This window comes from Ranitomeya imitator, chromosome 2 (genome assembly GCF_032444005.1).
Source record: "Ranitomeya imitator isolate aRanImi1 chromosome 2, aRanImi1.pri, whole genome shotgun sequence".
NCBI lineage: Eukaryota > Metazoa > Chordata > Amphibia > Anura > Dendrobatidae > Ranitomeya > Ranitomeya imitator.
The window spans coordinates 118,607,528-118,625,499 of record NC_091283.1 but is presented as its reverse complement, the minus strand read 5'-3'; the positions used below and the strand labels follow the sequence as shown (position 1 = coordinate 118,625,499).

General features: G+C 43.1%; 1 protein-coding gene and 1 non-coding gene across 7 annotated transcripts in view; one reads left to right on the top strand and one right to left on the bottom strand.

The window, feature by feature from the left end:
• Window positions 1-17,972, bottom strand: part of TENM1 (teneurin transmembrane protein 1) — a 1,319,573-nt gene that overhangs the window by 311,890 nt on the left and 989,711 nt on the right. For all 6 annotated transcript variants that reach the window (XM_069747173.1, XM_069747175.1, XM_069747177.1 and 3 more), the window contains one exon: window positions 2,181-2,366. In XM_069747173.1, the coding sequence (XP_069603274.1) occupies window positions 2,181-2,366 (186 nt within the window). The remainder of the gene's footprint in view (window positions 1-2,180; window positions 2,367-17,972) is intronic.
• TRNAR-UCG (transfer RNA arginine (anticodon UCG)) lies at window positions 12,463-12,535 on the top strand. Its single transcript has one exon. It is a non-coding gene; the product is annotated as a tRNA-Arg (tRNA).

Sequence of the window (17,972 nt, the reverse complement as noted above, 5' to 3'; positions counted from 1 at the left end):
CAGAATAAGCATTCTCTACAGATCTATATATCAGTGTGCACCGCTCCACCTGCTCTATAACATGCAGCCGGCATTTCCAATGTGACAGGTTCCCTTTAAGCCTACTATATATAAGTGAGCATGCGGAGGTAGCTGTCAATCATGGATGAGGACCGTCCACTGCACTGGAAAGCCAGAATAAGCATTCTCTACAGATCTATATATCAGTCTGCTCCGCTCCACCTGCTCTATAACATGCAACCGGCATTTCCAATGTGACAGGTTCCCTTTAAAGGTTTTAAGCTGTATTATGTAAATGAATTCTGAGTTCTATACAGACAATTATTCATTATATTAATTATGCTAAAATCACTGCATGATGGGATGCCATAACATAGACAGTAATACATGACAGCAGATATATCCCAATTACAGCTTCGCTGTTTCTGAATCTGAATCGGAGGACGAAAATATAAATCTGAAATGTAATTAGTCATTAAAAGTTTCTTTTCCTTGTTTTGTTTTACCAAAGTGAAGGCCTGGAGGCAGGAATCATTAGTCTTAGTATTTTATTCCATATTCCTGGTTTTATAATTATTACTTTACATAGAATATACAATATACTTTGTACATTGCATCTTCATATATGGTGCACAGATTCTGCGGGATCCATCTCCAGACAAATACCGATAGATCCTAATGGACCCCTTTGACTTTTTCACAATGTGTCACGTTGAAACCAGACTTTCATTATTTTCTGACAGCAAGAATAGCCCCGCAGACTTTTCTTACCATCTTAGATTCTTGCCATTAAAAATATCAGTCAACGCTTATGGCAGAGGTTGTCGGCTCTTGGGACAAAAGCCTGAAGTCACTTTATGTGAGTGTAAGCTCTCAGTGCGTGCGCTGTCATGATTCCCAAGCAGTCACGTCACTACCAGAATGTGATTTGCACACTTGCGATCACGTTCTGTATAGTCACGTCCATCTTCATTCAACAGAAGTAAATTGAGAGAAGACAAATGAGTCTAGTCATATCACATACGTGCAGTCGCGTAACCGCCTGCTCATTCCTGGAATACTGGGGAATCCTAACAGTGTGCGCATTCCAACATTGCACACTGTCACAATTCAGCAGCCTCAAGTCACATACCGTGCCTGCAGACTTTTGGCCTAAGCTTGACCACCCCTTTAACGAAGACCTCTCATCAAAGATTTTATCCTATTAATATATTGCAGTCATCATATTATAAAGCACTGTTACTCACAATTGCTCCTTTTGCCTTTCTACAGCTACTTCTTCTTGTCTATTCGGTCTATGACATCACGTCTTTAACAATTAGCTTGTCAAATCCTTGCGGTGAATTAGAATTGTAGTTCTAATGATGACTTATGCGAGGAAAAGAGACTTCATGTTTCTACATAGAGCTTAGAAGGATTCAACAAGTTTGTTTTTAATCATGTGAGGTTATAGACATGACCTCCGATGAGAAGCGGTGTTTTCTGCGCTGTTATGCACATGACAGCGTGGCAAACACTGGATGTCCCGGCCCCCCATTCAAGTGAATGGGGTCTGGGTTAAGGCACTGTTCTGGTACCCGAACCCGAACTTTGTGTAACTGTACGACTGAACCCATTGGACCTGAACATCCAGGTATCTGCCTATCTCAATTAATAGTATAAAAAACGGAAACAAATTCTATATACATCCTGCAAGCTAAATGACATCAAATACACAGAAATGCGTAAGTCGTGATTATGAAAAATAAAAAACGTAACGCTGTCAAAACCACAAGAGACAAAAGCTAAAAAATAAATAGAAACCTGTGTGATTAGGGCCAAATAAGCTAACCCAACCTTTGTTTGGGTGAAGAAAGCTTGGCTACGGTACAATTCTGCCTTCGAGTCTTTTACGAGATGGACTAAATGTATAGACTTGTTAGGAGACTATGTAGAAAAATATATATTTTTTTACTATATTCATTGTGTTTAGTATTGATTATCATTACTTTTGGATCGCCCCTCGTATAACTGTCTTTTTCCATTTTTGCAGTCAAGTAGATGCTCCAGTTTTCTGTCTCTTGAAAATCAGGGTTGGCCATGTTGAAGGTTTTATTAATAATTATTATTATTATTTTGGCAAATCTATATTTCTTAGTAAATGTTTCTACACATTTAAAGTACTGTAGGAGATAACTCACCAATTGTGCATTGTTCTCCCTCCCATCCTGGGCTGCATTCACATTTTCCATCTTTGCACTGCCCGTGTTCTGCACAGTTGGGGTGACAGGTGCGCTCCTCACAGCCGGCTCCTCCCCAGCCATCTTCACATTGACAGACACCTCCCGCGCACACACCGTGACTTCCACAGTCCACCGCACACAGCTCTAGAGGAGCAATAATGAGACAGGGTGTTATTATGGCACGCGAAAGCTTTAATCTCACCTCTGCCAACGTAGTTAAAGCTATGCAAATCCTTATTAAGAGTATCACAGCATAACACGGCAACACTGATTTTCAGGAGTAAATTCAATTACAAGCAGCGCTTTTCCCGTAACTTCTTTTTTTCCGTAGGAAAACAAACTGTAATGCAAATTTCACTTAGTTGACAACTGGGAATCTGTCACATTTATAATGTTAACTTAGACTCAACAAAGTATTGCACTTGGGCAGTGTTCCAGCATTAGAAGCGTGATAGATGGGAAAGCAGAAAATGCACTCTGGAGGGTGAAGAAATCACTTCTCAACTCAGAAAATATGTATTGATCTGTGTATAAAATAGAAAACACAAGAAGAGACTGGCGGCAGCTGAGCCACTTCTACGACGTGACTTTACTTAGGCTAATTACGGAAGGAGCATGTGCGGAGGTGATGAAATGAGTGATATGTGTTATGACATGCTCTCCCTATGTGGCTACTGTCATATGCTGGGACTGTATAATTTGCTTTATGAAATGACAAGGACTTTGTAAGAAGATTTAACAAAAGTGTTACCAAAAAAAAAAAAGAACAGGAACCAAGAACAATTCCACTTTTCATTTTGACTGGTTATGATAACTCTCTCTCCCATGAGTATTCTAAGGATATCTGCTTCATAGAAATGAGAGCTGTGACAGTGGGAAATTTCTAATATGTGACACTGAGTCAATAAATTGGAATACAGTCTTAAAGGTAATCTGTCAGTAGTTTTTTGGTATTTAATCTAAGAGCAGCATAATGTAGAGCAAAAGATCCCAATTCCAGGAAAGTGTAAGCTACTAGGCTTTGTGTTGTGGTTTTGACTGCCGGGACCATAATATCCCTTCCCAGTCCTCCTTGACGCAAATAATGGCACACTCACATATTCACCTTATAACTTTATTGGAGAGCCACAACATAAACAACTCTCTTCTTCACATCAAACCCTTCTTTGTTGGAGGGGTAAGGTCGCAGCTCACTCTCAATTACCACCGGAAGTTGTGGGGATATGCCACCGGACTCCCGGCACATGTTACCCATTTTGTTCTTCCGCCTATTCTGCAACTTTCATCAGCTTTTAACCAAATAACCTAAGCCTTAATCCCCATCAATTAACCATCTGAATAACCAAAACAATGGGAGGGAGGGTGGGCAGCTTGATAATCCGCAGCCCAGAGAGGCCAGCTTGCCCTAGACACCCCTTATTATAACCTACCAATGGGCAATGGCTATAAACCCCGCCCCAGAAGAGACGATGTCCCATACGATAGGCTGTCACTAGGAAAGGAATAGCTCCTTGTACCCTTTCCTCCCCCCGCGCCAAGGAAAACTGAGAAGGGGGGAGGGAAACCATAAGCCCAGGCCGACCAGTCAAGAGGTCTCCATTAGATAAAGACGGGACCTCACAAATACAATGTTTTATCAGCTGGAGATTATCACTGCCTGACTAGGTCTCACGTGCAGGCCAGTCAGGCTAACCCATGTAACTCCGCCCCCCACCACTGATCGACAGCTTCCTGTGCACACTGTGCATTGCCAGCAAACTCTCAATCAGTATAATACAATTTACAGTTTCCAATTATATAAAATAGCATTGTATCCATAAAAATCAGATGTTATATTGTGGCTCTAAAGGGCATCCAATTTTTTTTTAACACACCTATAAATTTGAATGGGCGAGTCTCATCTCATTTACACAAGAAACTAGTGCATGCTGTGATTTTTTTTGTTCGCACACAGATTCAAATCAGTGGAAAAAAAATAATTTATCTGCATTAATCATGGAATAACACTGGTCCGAATGTTGACTGTTTCCTTCACGGACAGCACTCGGATGCAAAATATGGTCATGCAAAAGAGCCCTAAGAGTTTTTAAATTGGGGAAAATTGCAAGTTTTTACAAGCACTTTGCAATTTCACCAAATTTGCGAATTTGAGAGAGCCCCTATTAAAATTTTTATTTAAAATCCCCATTGATAACATTCTCATTGCAGTTTGTTCAGACAAAGTGAGAGGAAAGGAAAACAAACTGTTAGCAGCTGGGCAATTTACAACTCGGAGAACCGCGGTGCCATTTCTCATTTGCTCCAGCAGTCTTATGAAAGCTTTTATTCATTGCAACTTCCTTTTATTATTTATTTTCTGCATCCAGACAAGGCTGACCCCAGAAGACACGTGTAGCTGAAATGCTTCTTCTCAAACTGTAAGAGAGGATTTTGCTAAGGGACATAAAGGATCTGCTGCTTGTTTACTTCCAGTTCTACCTGCAATGAGATCAACATCTAAAGCGAAAAACAACTTCTGATATTTTGTGTTCTAAACAATGTAAAATAAATGTTAGTTCCCCTTCTATTATTGTTCAATACCTGTGGGCTTTTCTCCATTTAAATATATTTTTCAAAATAAACATCCCATTCATGTAGCGTACAACTGAAAATACAAAGTAGTTCAGGTGGAAGTGCTTAGACATATAGACCCCCTCCGGCGGTAATATCAATATTCACAGTGGGCTTTGTTTCAACTCAATGAATAAAAGGAAAAAAGGAAATAGATTTTTTTGCAAATACAAATGATTTCCTTTTTTTCGTTGAACTTCACAGACTTCTACAAAGTTGCAATTGCAGCTCCAACCTCCTGTGGCTCATTCATCTGCTCTGATTAACGCATGAAAAAAACTCTGATGTTTCAAATAAATCATACATTTTTGATATGTGGGGGTCTTACACATCATAGTGACTGATGTTGGCCGAAAGACAAGTACCAAAAAGGACAGAGCAGTCTTAACATGTTGTTGATCTTTATGTTAAGGAGAGCAGGATGAAGGTTAAAGGGTAGATCTCATTTATATCTGATTGCTTGGGATCTTAAACTGGTTATCCTTGACTTTTGGATTTTTTGTATAGGTCAAGAACTTACTGACAAGGTCGTTAATGACTACCTGCTTGGCTCTGGAGGTGATTCTCCAGCTTCTTTAGACCTTACATAACAGAGCAGTTCTTTCACTTTCGGTCAACTGGGATTCAGTAACGACATCGTGCTGATTAATAGCCGGTTCCCCATAGTTAGGCAGTAGCAAACCGGCTGTCAATCAGCATGATATTAGCAGTGAGGAACCGTTGACAGAGTAGAGAGGAAATGAAGGAGGTGTTCTGTCAATGTGATGTCACAGGAAGCAGGAGAATCACAGGTAGGGGCGGTTCGTGACTACTCTCCGTGACAGCGACTGAAAGGGCAGCTATTGGCAAGTCCTCAGCCCCATAGGGAAGAAAAAACCCTTTAAGGCTGGAACCCCCACCGATCATGAAAATGGGGGTCCTTTTCATTGAGGATGTGTAGAACCGCATTGTTGCTCATGAATACTTATTTATTTAACTTAACTCACTTTTATAGCACCATTAATTCCACAGCACATGATAGACATCATCATTACTATCCTCATTGGGGCTCAAAATCTAAATTCCCTACCAGTATGTCTTTGAAGTCAAGGAGGAAACCAAAGCTAACAATGAGAACATACATACTCCTTGCAGACGCTGTACTTGGTGGGGTTTGAACTCAGGACCCCAGCACTGCAAAGCAACAGAGCTGTATGTAGGACAAAAAAATTAGCCAAGTGCTTCAAAACCATGCCACCCCACTCAATCACAACAGATGTGACCGTTGCTCTGGTGTTTTGTAGTATTGCCAATTAATGGGCCCCAACGATCAGACATTTCTCACCTATCCAACAGAATTTTAGTCTCTAGTGCCCCAAGAATATAAGATGCTTTCTTCAAAATAATTGCTAATTTTTGGGCATCACCGAAAACGCTCTACATGGTATACTCCATTGAATACTGTAATATAGGGATATTCTTGCATAGCTTTTTCACTTCTTTAGGGAAGCCTTGATCATTACTGAGCTTCACATATTATGTTTGTGAAAGGAGCTGAAATATTTGGTAGCAGTAAACTACATAAGCTGGAAAATCTGATTTATTATCATCTGGGCATTTACATTGTCTGAAATCAGAATTTTAAGGGTCAATCATATTATACAAACATGTTAGAATAGAACATGGACCTCAAGGGACTAATGTTTTTCAGATTACAGTTTTTTCACATGGACCCAGATATTCTATATTAAATGCATTTCTTATGTATTTCGAGTGATATTCGCCAATTCCAGTCTATGGGTGAGCAAAGAGAATCAGATCTCATACAAATCATCCGTTTTTTAATGATACATTGCAGTTATTAACATAAGAAACTGTATTTAATCTTGTAAATTTTATTCACTACTGATGTATAAAGATGGAAGCCGAAAGGATGTTATATGGATCTAACAAATGGACATATGGATAATACAGATGAGGAAAGTCGATCTTTCCTAGACAAAAATCTTACAATTTTCCATTCGTTCATTAACTTTTATATTATTTTACTTATTTAGAATTGATTATTTAACTTTATTCAGTATTGCATATAATTACAGTATTTATGATAAATATATTCTTCAACTTTAAATATATATACCGTATTTTTCAACATAAAAAGTGCAACACCTAAAAGGAAAAGCCATGGACATGTTAATAATATGTACTGTAAATGATAAACAATTGCAAACAATGGAGATATTTTCAGAACACTTATTAAACTGATTTATTCAGTATAGAATATGAACACCACATGCAGAAATACACGCACTTACACACCTTGGCTTTGCCCATGTAGTCACCATACCAACCTCAGGCTATCATTGCATAAAAGACAAAACTGGGACTCATTGCTGAAGAAAACAGACTTCCATTCAAGTCCTCATTGCCATCTTGCTTTGCACCATGACAGCCTTTGATAGTAGTGGCATTAGATCAATGGAGCATCTGTAGTTGGATGTCTCGCTCGTAACACAATATTGTGCAAATGCCTTCTGATGCTTTGTCTAGACACCTTTTCATGCCTTAGGCTTGGTATTAATGCCCAATTTCACTTGCAGTACAGATTTTCAGATTACAAGATTGCATTGTGAACCAATCTGTTTATAGAGAGGTTCCCTTTGTGCACCATTTGCAGTTGTTTCAGTTAGTCTTTGTTCTCCTAACCACTGGGACACGCAGCATTGAGAAATGCTGACATTTTGGCCTATGCGCGCTGCATTCTACAGAGTGATAAACCAAGGTCACTCAGTTGAAAGATTCTGTCCCTCTAAGTTTGCGATAAGTGGCAATTACTGGCACGTAGATGAACAGGAGTCTTCTCACAATCATCATCCCACTAGACTTGATTCATTTTTTGAGATTTCACGTGACTAGAAAAATTGCCTTCAATTTGGTCATAAAACTCCTTCCACATGCCACGGATTTGAGCTACAGGCTTTAAAATTGTTTTATCATTAGCAGATCTTTGCAATACCTGCTACATTCTCAATTTGAATAACCTGCCAGCTTATCCTTTTTGGTGTTGCGATTTCAATGTTGAGGAAAGTATATATACATATATATATATTTATATTTACTGTGAGGCAGTGACCCCTGATACAGCTAGGGGGCGCTGCATGTGCTCTCCAGAATGTGCATGGAACCGTAGTGAAGCCATGAGGGCATACTGCAGACACAGGTGTGGCTGTAATTAGAATAGTGAAGGAGTGACTGATTAAAAGCCCTGGAGTAGAGGGGGAGGTGTGTCAGTGTTGAGCTTGGAAGCAGACAGAGCAGTTTTCTGCATAGCTCTCTCTGTATGGAGCAACACAGAGGCAGAAGGAACCGAAGAGACTGACACCCTGTGTCTTGGGCTGTCTTGTGTTTACCCAGCTGCAATCCAGAGGATAAAGAGTGCAGTGCACTGCGTGAGTACAGAGACTTGATACTGGCGTGTGGTCACCCAGGGAAACTGGACAGATGTAAGTTCGGCACGTTTATTGACTGCATCATATAGCCATGTATTACTAATGGACTGTGTGAAGAAGCCGTATAATGTATAGACTGTGTAACGTAACACAATAAAGAAACGTTTTGTTTGAACTTGCTTGGGTCACTGCCGTTTCACTGTGTATGGTCCTACCGCTGCATCACACTACACTGCTCAAAAATTAAAGGTAACACTTAAACAACACAATGTAACCAACTCAGTCACATTTCTGTGAAAACAACCTGTCTAGTAATGAAGCAACACCGATTGTGAATCAATTTCTACTGCTGTTGTGCAAATGGAACAGACAACAGGAATAAATGATAGGCAATTAGCAAGACAACCCATATAAAGGAGTGGTTCTACAGGGGGTGACCACAGACCATTTCTCTGTGCTCCTTCTTTTTGGCTGTTGTTTTGGTCACTTTTGCATTTTGTCATTGCTCTCACCCATAGAGGTGCAGTAGCATGAGGCAGTGTCTATAACCCACAAATGTTGCTCAGGTCACTATCAGGATGGCACATTAATGTGAGCGGTGACAAGAAGGGTAGCTGTGTCTGTCAGCACAGTGTCCAGAGCATGGAGCCGATACCAGGAGACAGGCCAGTACACCAGGATACATGGAGGGGACCGTAGGAGGGCAACAACACAGCAGCAGGACTACAGTCTTCTCCTTTGTGCAAGGAGGAGCAGTGCCACAGCCCTGCAATATTACCTCCAGCAGGCCAATAACATTCATGTGTCTGCTCAAACTGTCAGAAACAGACTCAATGAAGGTGGTATGAGGGCCAGATGTCCTCAAGTGGGTGTTCTGCTTACAGCCCAACATCGTGCAGGGCAATTGGAATTTATGAGATAACACCAAGATCAGCAGATTCAACATTGGCGCCATGTGCTCTTCACGGATGAGAGCAATTTCACACTGAGCACATGTGACAGACGTGACAGATTCTGGAGATTCCGTGGAGAAAGTTCTGCTGCCTGCAACTTTATTCAGAATGACTGGTTTGGCGGTGGGTCAGTAATGGTATGGGGAGGCATTTCTTTGGAGGGCCGCACAGCCCTCCATGTGCTCGCCAGAGGTACCTCAACTGCCATTAGATATCGGTATGAGATCCTCACACTTATTGTGAGACCACATGCAGTTGCTGTGGCTGGCTTCCTTCTGATGCAGGACAATGCTAGGCCTCATGTGGCTGAAGTGTGTCAGCAGTTCCTGCATGATGAAGGCACTGATGCTATGGACTGGCCTGCCCGTTCCGGAGACCTGAATCCAATCGAGCACATCTGGGACATCATGTCTCATTCCATTTACCAATGCCACACTGCACCACAGATTGTTTAGAAGATGACTGATGCTTTAATCCAGTTCCGGGAGGACATCACTCAGGAGAACATCCACCACCTCATAAGGAGCATGCCCAGGCACATGGAGGCCAAACACACAAGTGAGCATCAATTTTTTTGTTTTGAGGCATTTCCACTGAAGTTGGATCAGCCTGTAATTTGATTTTCCACTTTGATTTTTGAGTATCATTCCAAATACTGACCTACATGGGATTTTAATTTTGATTAACATTGATAATTTTTATGTTTTATTGTTCTCAACGCATTCCACTATGTAATGAATAAAAATTTGCAACTGGAATATTATATTCAGTGACATCTAGGATGTGTTATTTAAGTGTTTCACATTTTCATGAAACTTATACAGCACTTTTCTTTGTTGATCTGTCACTAGCCCTTGTGAGTCACAGTCTACCTGTGGCCTACTAGATGGAGTATGTGGAGGAGGTCAGGCAGCATGATGATGTCACATCTTGACACCGCCTGTGCCAGTGGCCATGGGCTGTAGTGAGGAGGAAGAGGATGTCACTGCACATCATGGGAGCGGGTTGAGGTGTGTTTGATTTTTTTTTCTTTTAATTGAAAATTGGTGCATAAGAAGTCACAAAGGGGGACATCATTACCATAATATACTAGTATGTGCAAAAGGAGAAATTACTTCTGTATAGGGTCAAAAGGGGCCTTATTATTGATGTAGTGGTAATATTATTGTAGGTAGACACACAGAGGGCAGTATTATTGTGTGGCGGGCACAAAGGAGATTTTATTATTGTACAGGAGCGTAATAACAGGGAAATAATTATTATATGGGGCATAAATTAGGAAATAGAGTGGACATGAATTCTGCATGAAGGTACAAAGGGGGCACTGTGGATACATAGAGGGGGCACTTTATCTATATGGAAGTCTTTATAGATCTGGTCCTTTTGTCGGCCCTTATTCACACACTGAGGTTAACTCTGACACATGGTAAGGTTTTTAATAAAAGACAGCGTAGGACCGTCCTGATCAGGGTCACCTTGTCGACGGTGGGATGGCTTTTATGCTGTTTTTGATCAAAAATAGTATTACTAAGAACCCGGTGTTATTTAGATGCACTTTTGCTTTTTGCTTATTTAGTTACAGCAGGGTTTTGAGGGACACTGCGGCAGTCCCGCTGTCCTCTGACTGCCGGGCCTCTGTATGGCTCCCACGGGGTGACGGCACCAGTGATTGGTGGCCACGCTGCTGGGGGGCGTGGCCTCATTTGAAAGGGGGTGGGCATGCCTCCCTCGGCTTCCGGCTCCCTCACTCGAACCCGGACCTGGTTCCCGCCCTGCCTCCCTTGTGTTTTGGTTGGTTTTTCAGTCGCAGCTGTGGAATGGGTGGAGATTCTGGTGGTGAAGATACCTGAACCGGGAGACCGGAAGGCAGACAATCTCCCTACACCCGATTGGTTGGCAAATTTTGCCGGTTTTAAGCTGTGACCATAATTTTAAGCCAAAAGAAAAAAGATGGAAGTTATATGAATAGGTTCTTTCATAAATAAACAAGTTATATTGAAATAGGCATGTGTGGCGTCACTTTGTGGGAGAAGAGTTTTTCTGGGTCGCAGCAGTCATGTTTATTTTGGTTCTTGTAGTTTTTGCATGCTGTATGGCCAATGTGAACATGCGTTTATGTGCTGCATGTATACCAACTTAAACCAAGCTCAATGTTTGTGTTTAGTCTTTATAGACCTTAGCAGGATTACATGGACCTATACATCCAAGCAACAACCTTATGAATCTGGGGGATTTAGGTGTTATTTTTTTTTTACTGTACTCTGCTAATACATATTAAACCAAAACTCCCTTGCATTAAAAGAGGTATTCACAGCCGTCTATCTTTTAGATGCTACTTGATCAATCCAAATATCAAAGCTAGCATAAAGGAATGAAGTAATATCTAGACAATTCTCTGGAGTCATCCCAGTTATTCCAAATCCTTCACACATCTCTCACATTTCTTATTCATTTTCTACCAAAAACTAGTTTCATGTCACAGTGCTTATATTCTAAGATGCATTTCTTTGAGAAACATCTTCCCGATCCCTTGGCACTTAACAATATGTTCTGTCTGTAAGAAAGATTATGAATATTAACCCCTGAAGGATTCGCTGTGATGCCGCCATGCTGAGGAAATTGTCCTATATTTACTGTATATAATTTCCTCTGTCAGCATAAATATGAATTTGATGGGAAAAAATGAAATACAAATCCTGTATTCAGCAACTATATTATTATTATTATTATTATTATTAAAAATTCCACAATTTTTAAGATCTAATACCTTGGAAAAAAGACAGAGTAGGGTTCCGTCCTGGACTCATTAGAGCACAGATAGAATTGTAAAATGCTTTATGGTTTCAATCAATCCACAAGACCCTCACTGACGTAGTAGGATGCTAATTTAGGGAGAAGTCCCAATATCAGATGCATGAATGGACACCGTATTAAAATAAATATCACACTGTCAAACACGTTTTCCCATGTCGTTTTAAAGGGATGCTGTCGGCAGACCTACATCTGACAAATAACTCTGATGCTAATAAGCAGATGTGGAGGCTTTCTTGCCTTTCTTTTGTTGTCAAGGAGTCAGTGACTCTGAATAATTTCTTGTGGGGATATGAGAATAAATGTGCAGACAGCTGTGCTTGTTCACTCAGCTTTGGTTGGATATATTCTTGATGCCATAACCTGAAGGGAATTTGACATAATGACAAACTTTCTTTAAAGGAAATCTGTCAGTAGGTTTTCATACGCTAAAGTGTAGACCGCGTGGCCTAATGGATAAGGCGTCTGACTTCGGATCAGAAGATTGAGGGCTCGAGTCCCTTCGTGGTCGCGGCAATCTCTTTCTGCACACTTTTCGAAAAAAAATGTAAATATGCTTAGCATTCGTTGCGAAAATATAGACAAATAAGATCTGTTATACAGCTGTTAAGCAAACAAACCCTATTAACAAAAAAAAAATTTGAGCGAACAGAAGTAAGATTTGAACCCACACCTTCCGTTGGAGGGCCAGTTCATCTTACGATAGGTGAAGAGTCATACGTGAGGAATCAAAGAGCACTGTTCTTGGGGCCCACCAACAATCAATATAAAAATAAGACATATCAAAGTTTGGAACAAAAGGAGATTGTGGAGAGAGTGTAACTCTTGACGGACAGAAAAGATTCTAGAATGTGAACATATTGATGGCGAACTCAGTCGAGGGGTTCAAGAGAGGCCTGGATGTCTTCCTGGAGTAGAACAATATTGTATCATACAATTAATAGGTTCTGTAGAAGGACGTAGATCTGGGGATTTATTATGATGGCTGAACTGGATGGACAAATGTCTTTTTTCGGCCTTACTAACTATGTTACTATGTTACTATGTAAAGTATTTATATGTGCCTGTAGCACTTTCAAAAACAAGTCCACCAATACCTCTACATGGCTATTCCTTTCCTCCGTTACTGAGAATTCAGAGTTTGAATTGATATCCAAACCAGGGATTCAAGCTTCAGGAGGCTAATTTGCATATTCCAGGTGCCTTCTGGGAGAAGCGAAGTCTCCCTAAGCTAGAAGATCGTTGGGTACAGCCGGGACCAGCTGCTTCGAAAGCATCACCAAACCAGGGATTCAAGCTTCTGGAGGCTAATTTGCATATTCCAGGTGCCTTCTGGGAGAAGCGAAGTCTCCCTAAGCTAGAAGATCGTTGGGTACAGCCGGGACCAGCTGCTTCGAAAGCATCACCAAACCAGGGATTCAAGCTTCAGGAGGCTAATTTGCATATTCCAGGTGCCTTCTGGGAGAAGCGAAGTCTCCCTAAGCTAGAAGATCGTTGGGTACAGCCGGGACCAGCTGCTTCGAAAGCATCACCAAACCAGGGATTCAAGCTTCAGGAGGCTAATTTGCATATTCCAGGTGCCTTCTGGGAGAAGCGAAGTCTCCCTAAGCTAGAAGATCGTTGGGTACAGCCGGGACCAGCTGCTTCGAAAGCATCACCAAACCAGGGATTCAAGCTTCAGGAGGCTAATTTGCATATTCCAGGTGCCTTCTGGGAGAAGCGAAGTCTCCCTAAGCTAGAAGATCGTTGGGTACAGCCGGGACCAGCTGCTTCGAAAGCATCACCAAACCAGGGATTCAAGCTTCAGGAGGCTAATTTGCATATTCCAGGTGCCTTCTGGGAGAAGCGAAGTCTCCCTAAGCTAGAAGATCGTTGGGTACAGCCGGGACCAGCTGCTTCGAAAGCATCACCAAACCAGGGATTCAAGCTTCAGGAGGCTAATTTGCATATTCCAGGTGCCTTCTGGGAGAAGCGAAGTCTCCCTAAGCTAGAAGATCGTTGGGTACAGCCGGGACCAGCTGCTTCGAAAGCATCACCAAACCAGGGATTCAAGCTTCAGGAGGCTAATTTGCATATTCCAGGTGCCTTCTGGGAGAAGCGAAGTCTCCCTAAGCTAGAAGATCGTTGGGTACAGCCGGGACCAGCTGCTTCGAAAGCATCACCAAACCAGGGATTCAAGCTTCAGGAGGCTAATTTGCATATTCCAGGTGCCTTCTGGGAGAAGCGAAGTCTCCCTAAGCTAGAAGATCGTTGGGTACAGCCGGGACCAGCTGCTTCGAAAGCATCACCAAACCAGGGATTCAAGCTTCAGGAGGCTAATTTGCATATTCCAGGTGCCTTCTGGGAGAAGCGAAGTCTCCCTAAGCTAGAAGATCGTTGGGTACAGCCGGGACCAGCTGCTTCGAAAGCATCACCAAACCAGGGATTCAAGCTTCAGGAGGCTAATTTGCATATTCCAGGTGCCTTCTGGGAGAAGCGAAGTCTCCCTAAGCTAGAAGATCGTTGGGTACAGCCGGGACCAGCTGCTTCGAAAGCATCACCAAACCAGGGATTCAAGCTTCAGGAGGCTAATTTGCATATTCCAGGTGCCTTCTGGGAGAAGCGAAGTCTCCCTAAGCTAGAAGATCGTTGGGTACAGCCGGGACCAGCTGCTTCGAAAGCATCACCAAACCAGGGATTCAAGCTTCAGGAGGCTAATTTGCATATTCCAGGTGCCTTCTGGGAGAAGCGAAGTCTCCCTAAGCTAGAAGATCGTTGGGTACAGCCGGGACCAGCTGCTTCGAAAGCATCACCAAACCAGGGATTCAAGCTTCAGGAGGCTAATTTGCATATTCCAGGTGCCTTCTGGGAGAAGCGAAGTCTCCCTAAGCTAGAAGATCGTTGGGTACAGCCGGGACCAGCTGCTTCGAAAGCATCACCAAACCAGGGATTCAAGCTTCAGGAGGCTAATTTGCATATTCCAGGTGCCTTCTGGGAGAAGCGAAGTCTCCCTAAGCTAGAAGATCGTTGGGTACAGCCGGGACCAGCTGCTTCGAAAGCATCACCAAACCAGGGATTCAAGCTTCAGGAGGCTAATTTGCATATTCCAGGTGCCTTCTGGGAGAAGCGAAGTCTCCCTAAGCTAGAAGATCGTTGGGTACAGCCGGGACCAGCTGCTTCGAAAGCATCACCAAACCAGGGATTCAAGCTTCAGGAGGCTAATTTGCATATTCCAGGTGCCTTCTGGGAGAAGCGAAGTCTCCCTAAGCTAGAAGATCGTTGGGTACAGCCGGGACCAGCTGCTTCGAAAGCATCACCAAACCAGGGATTCAAGCTTCAGGAGGCTAATTTGCATATTCCAGGTGCCTTCTGGGAGAAGCGAAGTCTCCCTAAGCTAGAAGATCGTTGGGTACAGCCGGGACCAGCTGCTTCGAAAGCATCACCAAACCAGGGATTCAAGCTTCAGGAGGCTAATTTGCATATTCCAGGTGCCTTCTGGGAGAAGCGAAGTCTCCCTAAGCTAGAAGATCGTTGGGTACAGCCGGGACCAGCTGCTTCGAAAGCATCACCAAACCAGGGATTCAAGCTTCAGGAGGCTAATTTGCATATTCCAGGTGCCTTCTGGGAGAAGCGAAGTCTCCCTAAGCTAGAAGATCGTTGGGTACAGCCGGGACCAGCTGCTTCGAAAGCATCACCAAACCAGGGATTCAAGCTTCAGGAGGCTAATTTGCATATTCCAGGTGCCTTCTGGGAGAAGCGAAGTCTCCCTAAGCTAGAAGATCGTTGGGTACAGCCGGGACCAGCTGCTTCGAAAGCATCACCAAACCAGGGATTTAAGCTTCAGGAGGCTAATTTGCATATTCCAGGTGCCTTCTGGGAGAAGCGAAGTCTCCCTAAGCTAGAAGATCGTTGGGTACAGCCGGGACCAGCTGCTTCGAAAGCATCACCAAACCAGGGATTCAAGCTTCAGGAGGCTAATTTGCATATTCCAGGTGCCTTCTGGGAGAAGCGAAGTCTCCCTAAGCTAGAAGATCGTTGGGTACAGCCGGGACCAGCTGCTTCGAAAGCATCACCAAACCAGGGATTCAAGCTTCAGGAGGCTAATTTGCATATTCCAGGTGCCTTCTGGGAGAAGCGAAGTCTCCCTAAGCTAGAAGATCGTTGGGTACAGCCGGGACCAGCTGCTTCGAAAGCATCACCAAACCAGGGATTCAAGCTTCAGGAGGCTAATTTGCATATTCCAGGTGCCTTCTGGGAGAAGCGAAGTCTCCCTAAGCTAGAAGATCGTTGGGTACAGCCGGGACCAGCTGCTTCGAAAGCATCACCAAACCAGGGATTCAAGCTTCAGGAGGCTAATTTGCATATTCCAGGTGCCTTCTGGGAGAAGCGAAGTCTCCCTAAGCTAGAAGATCGTTGGGTACAGCCGGGACCAGCTGCTTCGAAAGCATCACCAAACCAGGGATTCAAGCTTCAGGAGGTTAATTTGCATATTCCAGGTGCCTTCTGGGAGAAGCGAAGTCTCCCTAAGCTAGAAGATCGTTGGGTACAGCCGGGACCAGCTGCTTCGAAAGCATCACCAAACCAGGGATTCAAGCTTCAGGAGGCTAATTTGCATATTCCAGGTGCCTTCTGGGAGAAGCGAAGTCTCCCTAAGCTAGAAGATCGTTGGGTACAGCCGGGACCAGCTGCTGCCTGTAGGACATTATTGCAAGAGAGCTTGGCTGAGTAGATTACACAAGAAGGAAAACACACAGCAAGTCAGCAGGATCTAGGAGCAACATGGCAGATGTGACAACCTACATGGTGAGCTGCAGCATGTGCTACATGTTCACAGATCGACCAGAAGAAGAATCCAATTTCACCTGTCAGAAGTGTAGACTAGTGGCCCTTTTAGAAGAAAAGGTGCGGGGTCTGGAAGAAAGAATAGCAACTTTGAAACTCATCAAAGAGAATGAAGACTTTCTAGACAGAACAGAAGCATCTCTACTGGTCACAGAAGGTGCAAAAAGTGTCAGAGAACCTCCAAAAGCAGATGAGTGGAAGCATGTGACCAAAAGAAGCAAGAAGACCATGGAGAAATCACCAACCACACAACTGAAGAACCGATATCAAATCTTTGTAGAGGATGAAGATGGCACACCTAAGAATGAAGCAATACCAGCAAGCAAAAAAGAAAAGGGCACACAGCAACAAGTGACAGCAAAAAGTACAGCCAAGAAGCAACGAAGAGTGGTGGTGGTGGGAGACTCACTACTGAGAGGCACCGAAGCAGCCATCTGCAGACCGGACATAACTGCAAGAGAAGTATGCTGCCTTCCAGGTGCGATGATCAAGGATGTGACCGATAGGATACCAAAGCTCTTCAGCTCCAAGGACGTCCACCCATTTCTTCTGATACATGTTGGCACCAATGACACGGCAAGGAAGGACCTACCGACAATCTGCAAGGACTTTGAAGAGTTGGGGAAGAAAGTAAAGGAACTGGATGCACAGGTAGTTTTTTCTTCTATCCTTCCAGTAGACGGGCATGGCACCAGGAGATGGAACAGGATCCTTGATGCAAACAACTGGCTAAGACGATGGTGCAGACAACAAGGATTTGGATTCCTGGACCACGGTGTGAATTACTGGTATGATGGACTCCTCGCCAGAGACGGACTACACCTCAACAAACCTGGGAAACACACATTCGCCAGAAGACTCGCTACACTCATCAGGAGGGCGTTAAACTAGAAGAAGAGGGGACGGGAAGAAAAACATTAGACTCGAACAAAGACGACCCAGGAAAACATACTCAGAAGGGAGGTAAGAACATTTCTAAAACAATCCACAGCGAGGAGATTGGAACAAAACAAAATCCTCTAAACTGCATGCTCGCAAACGCCAGAAGCCTGACAAACAAGATGGAAGAACTAGAAGCAGAAATATCTACAGGTAACTTTGACATAGTGGGAATAACCGAGACATGG